At 46.3% G+C, this 13,578-nt stretch overlaps 1 protein-coding gene across 3 annotated transcripts in view; it reads left to right on the top strand.

Annotated features, from left to right (window-relative positions):
* The window catches only part of ALDH1A3 (aldehyde dehydrogenase 1 family member A3), a 35,973-nt gene extending 25,228 nt beyond the window's left edge, over nucleotides 1–10,745 (top strand). For all 3 annotated transcript variants that reach the window (XM_054169285.1, XM_009899895.2, XM_054169284.1), the window contains 4 exons: nucleotides 3,146–3,310; nucleotides 5,850–6,007; nucleotides 7,112–7,186; nucleotides 8,571–10,745. In XM_054169285.1, coding sequence (XP_054025260.1) covers nucleotides 3,146–3,310; nucleotides 5,850–6,007; nucleotides 7,112–7,186; nucleotides 8,571–8,643 — 471 coding nt within the window. In that variant the 3' untranslated portion in view covers nucleotides 8,644–10,745. The remainder of the gene's footprint in view (nucleotides 1–3,145; nucleotides 3,311–5,849; nucleotides 6,008–7,111; nucleotides 7,187–8,570) is intronic.
* The last annotated feature ends 2,833 nt before the right edge of the window (nucleotides 10,746–13,578 follow it).

Below are 13,578 nucleotides of genomic sequence, written 5' to 3'. Positions count from 1 at the left end.
CTTCCAAATTTTCCTCTGTTCCTGAGGGAACCTGCTCCACTGTCAGGTTGTTTTAATCTTGAACTGATGGACAAGAGAAGAACCACCAGGAAAAATAATGTCTTCCACTTCTTCATCTCTCCCTGTCAGGCCTCAGTTGCTTCAGACCCCAGGCTGTTGCTTTCATTCTTCTGTGTGGGTCAGCACTACAAAAATGGCCACATGCTGTTGGGTAGACCAGTTCTGGGAGGATCACTAGCTTAGAAGTCAACAGTGGGAAGAAGACAGAGCTGACAGTGGTTGTAGCTCAAAATCTTTTTATCCTACATCAGCTCCAAGTGCTTGTAGCCAGACAACAGTACATGCAACTTCAAGAGAGTTCAGAAAGCATAAACCAGGAGAGCCTCTGCAGTCCAGACTGAGCTGGTGCTTATGGAACCAAGCTGCACCATGTCTGAGCACAGTGCTTTAAGTAGCTGCTGAAACAACCTGGTCCTGGACAGCATGAGGTGACAGATAATACTGTGCCACATGAACGGGACACTTGCTAGTCCTGGAAAGGTCGTGCTGTGTTCAGCTGCTTGTTCTTACATTGCACTGCAGTTGAGAATAGATTGAGGAACTGGCTGATTCAGGTTCAATCCAGCTTTCTGGGAGGTGAGTAAGAAAGGTTTTACTCGGGCCACTTCCCTGGTGTGCATTACTGTGCACTGGCATGGATGCTCATGGCATGGGTGTGGGGAAAAGACCGTGTCAGCAGCAGTATTAGGTTATGCTGGTATAAAATGCACTGCTCTGATCAAAAATAGATCAAATTTAAACAGAAATGAGCATGCTTCTGATGAGACTTCTCCAAAACTCACATGAGTTAGCTGGCTGGAATTCAAAGGACAGCACAAGAAATCTAAGGGGTACTGTCACAGGTACTCAGGACTGCTTGAGTAGAGTGCCAACCTCAAATGCAGACCAAGGGCATTTGGTAACTGCAGACTTCTGTGAGCTGTATCACAGGAAGCAATGAAATCAAACTGCACAGATGGCAAACTGGTTAACCAGTCCATTAGACAGCTGTGAGCAGCAGGCTGCAGTAGATGAGAGCAGTGTCCTGGTGGAGTGGAACAGGGAATAGCTTAGAACAAGACTAGGCTAGTTTTGTTATTGCAGAACCCCAAACACTGGGATTTGTGAACTGTTAGACCTGATCTACAGGAATAAAATAAGCACTAAAGCTGCCTCATGGCACTTGCCAGCCAGCAGTTATTCAGCCTAAAAGCTATTGTTTGATTTTTAAGATGGTATTTTCCTTAGACTGTGAACATTTGTGTACTTTAGGATTAAAGCATGAAAGTAAAATATGGAAGTGAGAAGAATCTTTACTCAGCTGTCTGCTTAGCACAGTTGTGGAGTTATTCTGTAGGGTTACAAAGGATAGTTTTGGAAAAGGAAAGACTGATCCTTGCAGTCTTACCTTAGGTGAAGCAAGGCAGGAAGATTTGAAGGTTCTCAGATTTTCATCATTGCAGTGATTGTTAGAAGACTTCTTTTCTTTTGACTCAGATAGACAAATAGTAGAATTGGCTCTAGCAGACCATGTGTTTTTAATAGAAGTCAATGCTGGAACCATAAATAATAGTGGAGTAGGGGACAGAATTTAAACAAGCCTTACAAGCTCTGGTTACAATGACAAACAGTCCCACCCCTACATGTCATTTTTACAAATGTTTTCTTTCCCCAGTGTCTTTTCATCTAACTATAGTTTGCCTTGCAACAAGTTACAGCTGTATAAATATCCTTGTTTTGTTTTCTGTGATGTGAAGTGGATGAACTGGATTGGTCTGGATCACAGACATGCCACTATGGAAAGCACTTGCAGATCTTTTCCTTTGGCAACTAAGCAACCAGACCAACAGACAATACGTATGCCACCTGCCAAAGGCACGGTGTGACACTTCGTATCCTACATGAGGGCACACATTGCCTTCTGCAGGAGCACCTGTCACGCTTTCTTGAGCAGCATCTTGACACGTGAGACAAAATGGACACTTAGCACAAGCTGTCCGCAGTCCATGGGATGTGCATATCTGTGTGGCAGGAGATGTGCTGATCTGTTGTCACTGTGTACCCCAAGGACACCCTCCTGAAGCTTTGATATTTGTCTAAAAGCATGAAAATTGGATTGTGTGTGGCCAGGATTAGCCAGGGACAGGATGCAGTCTGTAATCTGGAGGAGTGGAGTGTGGAACACTCCATGTAAACAGTCCCAACTGGCAACTGGCCCTGCTGAAAGAAAAACAGATGCCTGGGGAGATAGACTGAACCAGTACAAGCGTCTGGGGATACCTGGCATTCAGAACAACCTCCCAGGCTGCCAGGGCACTTTGAACCGGTGGGTGGAGTTGTCCAATTAATCACCTTGATGAATCTGTTGAGGTTTTTGTTAGTTTTACTTTTTTCAAAACATCTCCATAAGTCTTTTACCATCTGCAGAGTGCTGTGGTGAGGTGTTCCATCTCTGAATTATGCACCACATGAACAGCCCTGCCTTAGGTTGGAACCTGACAGCACCTGCAGCACCCTGCTGCACATGCTTGCTGAGCTCTTCTGGCTGGGGACAGGCAGCTATGAGTGAAGCTGCAAAGTCAACTTGATTGTTCTTCCTCCCTTGCACTGACTCTGATACTGATCAGATGTCTTGTTGAGCTGGCAGATGTTGTAAATCCAGCAAAAACCATTTCAGGTGGGTTTTTTAGGCACCCGAATGGTGCTTCTGAATCAGTGCATGGAGAAGGTCAGCAAGTTCCAGAGCTGGAGTGAAGTGAGCTCCAGGATATGGAGCAAACAAAAGTAGAAAGACCCTCTCCACATGGCAGCAAACTGTTAGCTCAGATGAAACTGCCACATGTACCTTCACCTGCTGTTTCCACGTGGCTCAGGCTATGCCCATGCCCTGTGTTTCAGCCCAGTTATTGCCTGGCTGCCATATCAGAGAACCCACCATATCAGCAACTGCCATACCACATAGAACTGCCCTATCATGTGAACTTACCCACTCTGGCAGTGCCCTGCATGCGTCCCCCCCTGGCCACATACCCTGCCTGATGCCAGTCTCTGCAACAGTGATAATAAAGCTTCTGCTCTCTGTTTCTTCTCCTTTTGTGTTTGACAGATTGACCAAAACCAGTTTGATAAAATCCTGGAGCTGATAGAGAGTGGGAAGAAAGAAGGGGCTAAGCTGGAGTGTGGGGGCCTTGCCATTGAAGACAGAGGCCTGTTCATAAAGCCTACTGTGTTTTCAGAGGTCACTGACAACATGCGTATCGCCAAAGAAGAGGTACAGTACAATCACCTGAGCCTTTGCATGCATTGCTGCTGGACATGGAGGGGAAAAAGAGGTGGTGGTTTACAGTGAAAAGTTGAGAGGAGAATAGAAATGCCAATTATTTAACAAATTTCAGTGTCCTAACAACTGCCTGAGGCTGAAATTCATCCTACTAATGAAGTGTCTGCAAGAGGAAATGCAGTTTGGAGTGTATGTGCTTGGGGAGGGGGGAAATGTGAGAGAAGAGGCAGGGCAGAGCAGGCAAAAACCTGCCAAAATGTTTTAGCAGCAATGTCTGTGCAATTAATAGGTGTCTGTTTGCCAGCCCTTTCTAATGCCTTGCTGTTGTCCCTCATTTTGTTTGGTTTTCCAAAAGGGAAGCAGCCTGGGGAGTGTGCTCACTGGACAGTAACAAAGCTAGGTACAGATATCACAGATGAGCTCTACCCTAAAGGTCACATTTCAAGAGACCTTGATAAAATGTGAAACACAAGCACATGGCTTATCCTCCTCCTCTCATCTGCCCTAATGAGGCCACATCTGAAGTACTGAGTATAGTTCTGGGCTCTCTGGTTCAAGAGAGGGTACAAAGATGCTGACTGGAGTGGAGCATCTCAGTGAGGAGGAAAGGCTGAGAGACCTGAGTCTGTTTAGCCTGAAGAAGGGCAACTGGAGAGCGAATCTTACCAATGCTGATCAATATCTAGGGAACAGGGGTCCAGAGGATGGGGCCAGACTTTTCAGTGGTGCCCAGGGACAGGACAGAGTTGATGAGCATAAATGGGAACCTAGAAGGTTCTAGCTGAACATGAGGAAAAACTTCTTTGTGGGGGTGCCCAGAGAAGTTGTGGTGTCTCTGGAGAGATTCCAAACCCATCTGCTGTGGGTGATCCTGCTTTAGCAGGGGTTGAGCTAGACAATCCCCAGAGGTCACTTCCAACCCCCACCATGCTGGGATTCTGTGATAATGGAATAAAACAACTGAAACTGTGGCAGGCTGTAGCAATTCTATGTATTCTTTGCCCTGAGCTGTGGAGGTTTTCTGAAGCTAGAGTTCTGCTCTTCCATTGCAGCAGATGGATGGCTGTGTGTGCTGTGTGCTCTGCTCCTCCTGCTGAGTGGACTTGAGGTTCCTCAGCAGTGGTACACGTGGAGTCCAAGTGCCAAGATAGTCTAATGTGTGTTCTTGTTCCAATGCTTGTTTGTGAAAAAGGAGTTGCTTTATTGCAGAAAGAACTATGGGACCTGGAGCAGGTGAGGAGGGAAGGAATGGCCCTGCTGTACTGCCACTGGAGAACGTCTCCCAAGCAGCCTCGGAGTCTGAAATAATCCCAGATTCTGTGCTCATGGTGAAGGGCCCTGAGGCTGAACATTTTTTTCCTATATGAAAACATGGCTGAAGCCACCAAAGTGCAGATCTCATACTCTGGCTTTCATTACTCATACACATAAAAATTGAATAAACTGCATGTGATTAGATCCTGTGATATTCCTTTGAAAGAGAAGTTAATCTACTTTTCATCATGTGCCCTGATGGAAAATGAGTAGTTGCCAAAGTGTAGTTGGCCACTTGTATTTTATAGTTTAGTCCAATGCTTTTTATGGGGCTGCTTACTGTTCACTCCTGGCAAAATGTTTAGATGTCTCAGATCTGCCACAGAATCTCTGAGGAACCTGGGAGAGATCAGTCAGCCTGGGCATGAGTTGCGTGCTAAAAATAGAGGCAGTAAGAGCTGAAAGTCCCATGACAGGCCCTTTTTTATTGACCTGACTCCAGATCCCAGGTCATGATTCACAAAGCTTACCCAGTTCCATTCATTTGCAGTTGTGCTGCAAATGCACGTTCGTCCTTTGCCTGGGAGGAAGGCTCCAGCTGAGCTCCTGGAGCTCCCACAAGGAGGAAATGTAGAAATATTTGTATGAGCTAAAGCCAGGCAAGCTGCTTAGCCTGGCCCTCAAGGTAGCAGAAGTGAGACTGTGTTTCACCTTTGGGGGCTTATGCAGGCCTCTGATACTGAACTTGATGAGAGGCTCCATCCCAGGAGCTGGGAGGTATTGTGTGTGCTGGCTGCCATTACACTGGCAACACGGGCAGCCAAAGTTGTGGTGAAACGTATGGTAACTGCACTATATGCAAATAAACTGCAGAGCATGATAGAGGCAGCGTCACAGCCAAGGCAGAAAACATGCAGTCCTTCAAATACAGCAATTACTCTGAGTAAACTCAATAAATTAATTACTTCGGCGTTCAAAAGGAGGGTCATAGATGGAATAAGGATAAATCATTTGAAGCTCATCCAGATCTAATTCTGCTTATTTGGATTGTTATAGATGATCTGTTAGTTGTTGGATTGTAGCATGTATGAACTACTCTACTTCCTTTGAAGTCAGTTTAATGAGTAGCTTTTAAGAGGCTGTCAGTGATTTCTCGAAGGCTAGGATGTAACATTTTAATTGCAGCACCCAAACAATGCATCTGATTCTGATTGCTTCAGAGCTGCCAGGATTAGCAAAGGCTTTCCTGTACTAATGGTTAATTGGTTATGTGCAGATTTTTGGGCCAGTTCAGCCAATTATGAAGTTCAAGAGTATAGAGGAGGTCATCAGAAGAGCCAACAGCACAGAGTATGGCCTAACCGCTGCAGTGTTCACAAAGAATCTGGACAGAGCGCTAACGCTCGCTGCGGCCCTGCAGTCAGGCACCGTCTGGTAAGCAGTGGGGGACCTGTGCCTGGCCTGGGAGGGGAGAGGGATGTATGATTCAGAATCACTGAATGTTGGAGGTAAGATCTATTAGCAGTCTGCTTAATTCCTGATATTCTGCTCAGAAGCCACAACCAAAATAAGGTGGTGAGGACCAGGCAGTGTGGCGAGAAATGGACTGTTTGCTCATCCAATCGAGGTAGTTCTTTGCAAACGTCCGAAAATGTAGAGCTGGTAGTCAGTTCCAGCAGACTCGATGCCTTTCAAAATGCTCTATGTAGAAAAAGCAGCGTTTACAATCTTGAGGTAGCACCAGCTGGGGCCTCAGCTGCACGAATCTGTGTGGACAGCAGATGGCATCACGCCACTGTGCAAAGAGCAAGCGGCTGCGCAGCTTGCAAACTGCCTTCGCTCGGAATCCCGCTTTTCACGTTTTCCCTCTACTCGCGATGGGAGTTTGACCTGATGGCTCATTTTGATGCACACAGAGGGCTGATTTCAAGAGTTGGCAGCAGAAGAACCTGTCCTGAGTAATTACATAAAACCGGGGTGCTGGGCTTTGAAGGGCAGTAAAGGTGCAGTCCTACGGCACTGAGCCACAGCTGTCTCTTCAGTCATTTGATCTTACTGAGATGCTGAGGGAGTATCTGCATGACCTTTTCTGCCTGCTGTCTATAGAAATGAGGCTAGTGCTTTTGGTTTACTTGCTTATGGCAGTCCAACAGTTTTCTGTATCTGGAAGGGGATGGTGGGGCCTGCTTGTGAGTGTTTAGACAGCTTTCTGAGTGAACATTCATTTCAGAATGTGTTTCGTGAGACTGGGGAATAGGTTGGACTGTTTATTTTAAGCACGGCTCTGAACACAGCGTAAATTCCAGCTCAAGCATGAATGTCTTAGTCCTTAGAGACTCTGAAGTGAGATGTAGGCCAGACTGAGTACCACTCACTCAAATCTTTTGTTTCTGTAGCATTTTATTATTAAAATCTGATTTCTCAAGTGAATAAATTGTACAAAGAGAAGACTGAAGGATTTCAGCCTGTTTTTGTATTGCTGCTGTCATCACCTTACTTCTCCTTGGTACCAAATTGTCTTTTCACAATTGATTGCAGGATCAACTGTTACAATGCACTCTATGCACAGGCTCCTTTTGGTGGATTCAAAATGTCAGGCAATGGCAGAGAACTGTAAGTTTTGCTCAGTATTTCATTTATATGTGGATGGTGAATGCAATAACAATTGGGACTCGGTGAAAATGTTGTTGAATTTGCTTTGAAAGCTTCAGGCTTGCAGTGTGCTGCACCGGGAGGTGACCTAAGTGAGCAACTGCTTTATAAGCTCTTGATAACTCCAGTTCAGTCAATTCCACTTGCAAGAAATCTTCCTTACTAGTTAGATTTTTAAACCAAGGTAGAGGTGTGACACCTCAGTTGGCACACTGGTATGCACCCACAACCTCCTCCATCTTTATATGGCAGTATCTGGGCCTCCCTTGACTGGTGGGAAGTCACAGCTCTTCTTACCTCTGGTTTTCTAGTGCTGGAGCTAGAGCAACAAGGAATGGTATCTGAGATTGTTTTACCTCCTACCTTCCAAGCATGCCACTAAATTATAGAAGGACCCTCTTTCCCTCTTCTTCAGCCTGGCCTGTTGCAACATGGCTGCAGGGATTCCAGCTCTGAGGAGTCACTCATGCAGAAATTTTTAAAGCAAGGTCACACTGTAAGTTAGAGCTGAGGAACTGGCTTACATCTTAACTTTCTTCTTGCATAGGAGAGAGCCTAGTTTTATTACACCATTCAGATGACTCTTCAGAGGAATCTCATACACTTCTTTCAAAAGACAGACTGATTTCCAGGAACTATTCCTAGTAGCTGTCCTGGTGCATCTGCTCTGAGACATTCAGATGCCTCACTGGCTAAGCACAGCCAATGAATGAATCCTCAAACAAGACATATGTGTATATATGTGTGTGTAAATACATATATACACCTTACAGTTTACTTTGCCTGACTGCCTGATTAATTAAAGGATGTCAGAGGTATGTCCCTTGGGCAAGGCATGGGAATAGAGCCAGCTTCCACCAGCCAAGACACAAGCAGTGGTGGGGTCTGCCATCAGCATGCATTTCTGGAACAACTGTGCCCTCTTGATTATAGGGTACCTTGCAGAGAAGCTTACTGCCAGAGAAAAAGGAACTTTAATTGCTGTCTAAGCACTGATAACTATGTTTTCATGGATGTTTCTTCTGTGGGTTCTCACAATAGTACTTGGTCTTCACTCAGCAGATGCACAAGGTCTGATCTTGTGGGTTACTGAGGCCGTTCCACGCTCCTGTTACAACAGAGTGTAGCTGTGTGTACGTGGGTGCATGTGCTTGGTGGTTATTAGAAGCGGTGCCCAATTTGATAGCTGATGTTAAGTCAGTTCGTACCTGGTTTTAATGACCTGATATAATTTACAGCAACTGTCCTTCATTTACAGCACTTGTGCAGATCTCTCTTTCCTTAGGGACATACAGTAACATGCTACCATTGTTTGTCCCTTTCCCTCCTCTCTCTTCTTTTCCAGCGGTGAATACGCTTTGGCAGAATATACTGAAGTGAAAACAGTCACCATTAAACTCTCCCAGAAGAGTTCATGAAACTAGAAGGCCTAAAATGCTGACACTCTGAATGTGACACATGGGGGATGTGTTCAGAGCAAGGGGGAGGGGAAGGGTAGGAAGGACAATGGGAACACGTGACTTTATTCCTCAAGGAACACTGAATCTACTGGACTCCATTTTGTCAACTGGCTCTTCAAAAACTAAGCAACCCTGCTGGCAGCATAGCACACACTTGTACTGGACAAGTCCCTGCCTGTACATCTGTCTGCTACCTGTCACCAGGCACCATGTTTGCAGGACACCTGCTTTCAAACTGTTCCCATGAAGGTCGTGGATGTGGACAGCACATTAGAGACTTCTGGTGCCATTGGCATGACTGTTAAACACCTTCAGAGGCATATGGGTATCACCTGCCAAAGGTGGACATGAGTGGTAAGGTTAATACAACTTGACTGAAGTTGGTGGAGTTTGTGTGAAGATTGCAGCTGGAGTTTGGGAGTGCAAGCTTTCATGGAAGGAACTGTAAAGAAATTCTCTTCTTAGAGAGACCAAGATAGCTCTTTGAGACACAGGCCTTCTTCATACTGGTGATAATCTAGCCCTGAATGAGGTTTGTGAGAGTTTCCTAGAGGACTCCTTTGGGGCCAGTATTTCACCCAACAGAGCTAGACTTTCAAGTGTCCTCAGAACCTGATGTTCTGGTGTGTACACACGACATGTGCTGCAGACGCAAGTGACTGACTTGCTAGCCCTTCTGGCTCCAAATGAGTCACCACTGTATCTCAAACCTTCACTATAGCACTTTTGGCAAGAGGATTTTGCACTGCACTTATCGTGATGACACCAAGTTGAATGCTAAGCATGTAGCACGGTTAGATAACCCACAGAAAACATCCCAGGCCAGACCTTCTGATCTGGGGGAGGGAGCAGAAGAGCTGCAAGAAGCTGTCCTGCTCTCTCTTTCTCTGTAACATTCAGGCTGTGTGAGCATCTCTTCAGTTTTGGAGCCAGAGCTATTATTCTGAATAAAACTTCTAAGCTCTTCTCACTGCTTCTTTATCCTGCATGAATGTAGCTTAAAGAGCTTTCTGGAAGTACAGTCCGAAAAGGCAGGTGTTCCCATGCACACACCGAGTGCTAAAGATGTGGGTGTGCCAGCCAGCTACCATGGAACAAGCTGTGGCTGGACTGTGCACTAACTGTCCTTGTGAGGGCTGTGATCTCCTGGTAAGCACAGAGTAGCAGCTCACTCTCTTGAGTTGTCTCTTGCTTACCTGGGTAAGCATCCCTGGAGTGGCTGGCACACCAAGTTCATGCCTCAGCATCTCCTGCAGTAACTTCTTTGCATGCCAAGACATTACTCTAAGGTTAATGACAAGCCACGTGCTCTCTTCAGTTCCCAGGCTCACTACTTTCCCTCCTCCTGATTCTTTACTGGAGAACCACTGCCAAAGGTATGGGAAGTTCCATGTCTGCAGGAGCTCTAACTATGCAGGAGTCAGTGGTGTCAGCTTTGTAGTAAGTGGTAACTGATCCCGCTGGGACTGTCCTCTGAGAGCCAACCATCCTTGTGGTGTCGTTATGGCATCCTTGTGGCACAGTGACAGATCTCCATGGAGCACTGCTAGAGGCTGCTGCCTGGAGTTTTCAGATGTCAGGGCTTGAAGTAGAAATGCAGGTCTAACCTCTGTTCTCTGGTGCAAGGCAAGGATTTAACTTCTTTTGCTCAGAGATACACACAGTCAGTACCATGTTGCATGAGTGACCTTTTTTTTGAGGAGGAAGGAAGGTGGGTGGCTATCAGTAAGGAAGAAGTTTGCATGAGCTTCAGCTTCCTGATTTGTTAACTGAACGCTGAAGTTGCACTTCAACACTGCTTAGCTTCTTCAACGGCATACCTCCAACTAGGTGCCTGTCCTCCCATGGGTATGTGAGACAGGTGGCTCTCCCCACCCAGTGAAGACAATGTCCTCCCTTCCCCACGAAAGGCCAAATGGGAACCTTGTAAATAGATTTCAGTTTTTCTAAAACACTTGAGTGCAAAGGTCTTCTCCAACTTGTTACTTTTGCCTGCTTGCGGGTGTTGCAGGGCTGCGGTCAGATGGGCAGGAGGCAAGGCCAGGAGCGGAAGGCTGGTGATCTTGATCTCTCTCTTTAATAATGATTTATAGACAGTGGTTGGAATTGAAATCATCTGAAATTCTTCAAGTCCTGCTATGCTGGCTTTCTGTGTATGACATATATTTCACTTTCCCCCCCATCAAGTGTTTTTAAAAGTCATTGTATCTCTTACTGTCTTGATCAGGGTTTGACTCTACACACTGAATTCTCTAAGTTATGTAACACTAGACACTAACTTCAGAATCACCCCTTGAGGGTATATATTCTTCCATTGCACAGTAAGGCTTTCCTATGAAATACTGCTTTTCTTTTTTTTAAGAAGAACCCTCTATATTTATAAATTAGGATACAGTTAATCTAATGTATTTTTATAGCTAAAGGTACATGAAAATGTTATGTTTAAACCTCATGTATATATTTAGACTCTGGGTATCTTTTTGTAATAGTTCTTGTTCCTAATAAATGCTTAACTTTGCGAAACGGTTTCTAAACGCTGCGTGTTGATGGTGCTCAGAAAGGGGGGCAGGAGGAAGCTTCTGTTGACTTTACTCACTTGAAGAGTAACTTGAATGCTTTTTTATTTGCACTTATAAGTAGATAATCCCAGCCCTTCTAATGCATGTGTTAAGACCCCTTGCATCAACAAGGTACATCCACTCAACTCAATCCTGACTCTGACTTCAGCCCCTCGTGTCAATGTAGGTAAACACTGGCAAGGGTTAGAGTTTCATGCCTGTGTACTGCTGTAGGTACGGGGAGCTCTTCCTGGAACAGCATCCTGCCTACTCCCATGGATCAGTCACCTAGTGGGAGTGCCAAAGAGGAAATGTGCACTGGGCTCACAGGGAACAATGTCATGTTGAGGCACCTGTTCCACAGGTCCACCTGTGTGTGTCTGGGAGGCCATTATCTCATGGGGCACCTGTGGAGGAATCTGAACTTGGATTCATTTCTGTAGTTGTGAAGAATTAGCCTAGGTTTACAAAGTGAAGTGCCAGAGTGTGGTCAGTGTTGTACAGGTGAAAGCTGGAGCATGTGCCTGATAGCTCACCCTTCAAGCAGATGCTCTGGGAGCTGTGCCATATATAGCAAGTGGAGAGGGAAGGAGAGCAGAGCTGCAGCTGGTGGTGGGGGCAAGCAATGCTTCCTCCAGTTCAAAGCCAGGTGGATCCTTTTTGCCTTGAAGTGAGCCTCAAAATGGAGAATTTGAAGGGACCTTTGGTCTGGCTGCTTCCTAAACCCCTTTGACATGCATCCATCACTAGTATGACTCTGCTAAACATGTTCCCCTTCCTGTCTTGTTTCCCTTGTCTGCAGTGTAGAGAGAGAGCAAGAACAAAGCCATGCCTTTGTCTTTTCCCACCTGGTACACATGTGAGAAATAGCTGTCACCGCCCCACAAACCAAGCCAAACTCCTTCCATTTTCCACTTGCTAACAGCATCACAAGGGAGCCTGGAGTAGCTTTAGCAGATAGAAATGAATTACTGTGAGTGACATAATCAATGGAGGCATAAACTAGGAACCCTGCAATGAGATTTGGAAGGGGGGGGGAAATAAAGTGGAGAAGTTCTTGCTGACGTTGGAGTCCCTATCAAAATAAAGGGGGAAAGAGGGGTTTCAAACAACTGTACTGAAAAAAAAAAGAGCCTGTAAGAAGGGTCTGGGTGAGAGGCAGGCTGAGTAAGGTGGAAAAGGGTGCTAAAAACACGTAACACTGCTACAGCTGTAGCTAAAAGCAAACTGATGGGGACTAAACACAGGTAGAAGCACCAGTGAAGACCCATCCTCATGGTGTTTCCATAATCACATCAGGGAAGCACATCTCCGGCTTCAGCAGCTATCCAGTGAACAGGTATGGCTTCATCCATCCTGATCATTTGAGACCCATTTCCTGGGAAGCAAAAAAACCCTCTCTGTATGTAATTTACAAAATAACAAAGCAAAAGGCATGCAGAAATGTTTTTTCTTAGCAGGTGCAGTGGGTGGGGAAAATACACCGGTACCAGGCTTGTGAGAGGTTCCTGGTACTCGGAGATGAAGGAGTTTGCAATAGGGGAGAAGATGTGCACAACTGCAGCACGCCAGCTGAAGCACGGTGCATCTAACCCCTTTGGAAGAAAGAGGGCAATCTCGCCTCGCTTTCCAACCAGGCGCACACACGCCGCCGAGATCTGCAGAGGGAGCAACCTTCAAAAAAAGAACTCTGGGCTCGGCTCTGTTATGGGTGAGGCCAGGCCTGTGTCAAGAAGCGATGCTGAGAGAAGACGGGCAGCAGGGCTTTGCACATCAGGGCCAGCCTGGTACCTGTGCCCAGGAAGCTGCGCGGCAGCCGGTTGTGATGGCAGGGTCATGGGCCATCCAGACAGCCTGCTGCAGCTGAGAAGGTCCTGCTTCAGCCTCTGCAACTCCCCCAGTCTGTGTTTCCCTTAAAAAAACAACCAACCCAAAGCCAAAGAACATAAACCCACACAGGGAGCGTCTGGGGAGTGGGCGGACACCGCCTGCTGCTGAGTGGGTCACAGAATCGTTCTGGCTGGAAAAGACCTTTGAGTCCGATTGTTAACCCAATGCTGCGAGGTCCCCACTAAACCAGGTCCCAAAGGGACACGTTTACGCGTTCTTTGAACACCTCCAGGGGCCCGCCCTTTGCAGCCTGCCCCAATGCCTGAACACTTTCAGTAAAGAAATTCCTAGTATCCAACTAAAACTTCTTCTGGTGCAACTTGAGTCCGTTCCTTCTTGTCCTATCACTTGTTCCTTGGGAGAAGAGACCAATACTCAGCTACAACCTCCTCCAGGAAGGTCTCCCTGCAGCCTCCTCTTCTCCAGGCTGACCACCCCCAGCTCC

Source organism: Dryobates pubescens, chromosome 17 (genome assembly GCF_014839835.1).
Source record: "Dryobates pubescens isolate bDryPub1 chromosome 17, bDryPub1.pri, whole genome shotgun sequence".
NCBI classification, from domain to species: Eukaryota; Metazoa; Chordata; class Aves; order Piciformes; family Picidae; genus Dryobates; species Dryobates pubescens.
Note: the sequence above shows the minus strand (reverse complement) of the source record. Positions and strands in the feature narration are given on the sequence as shown.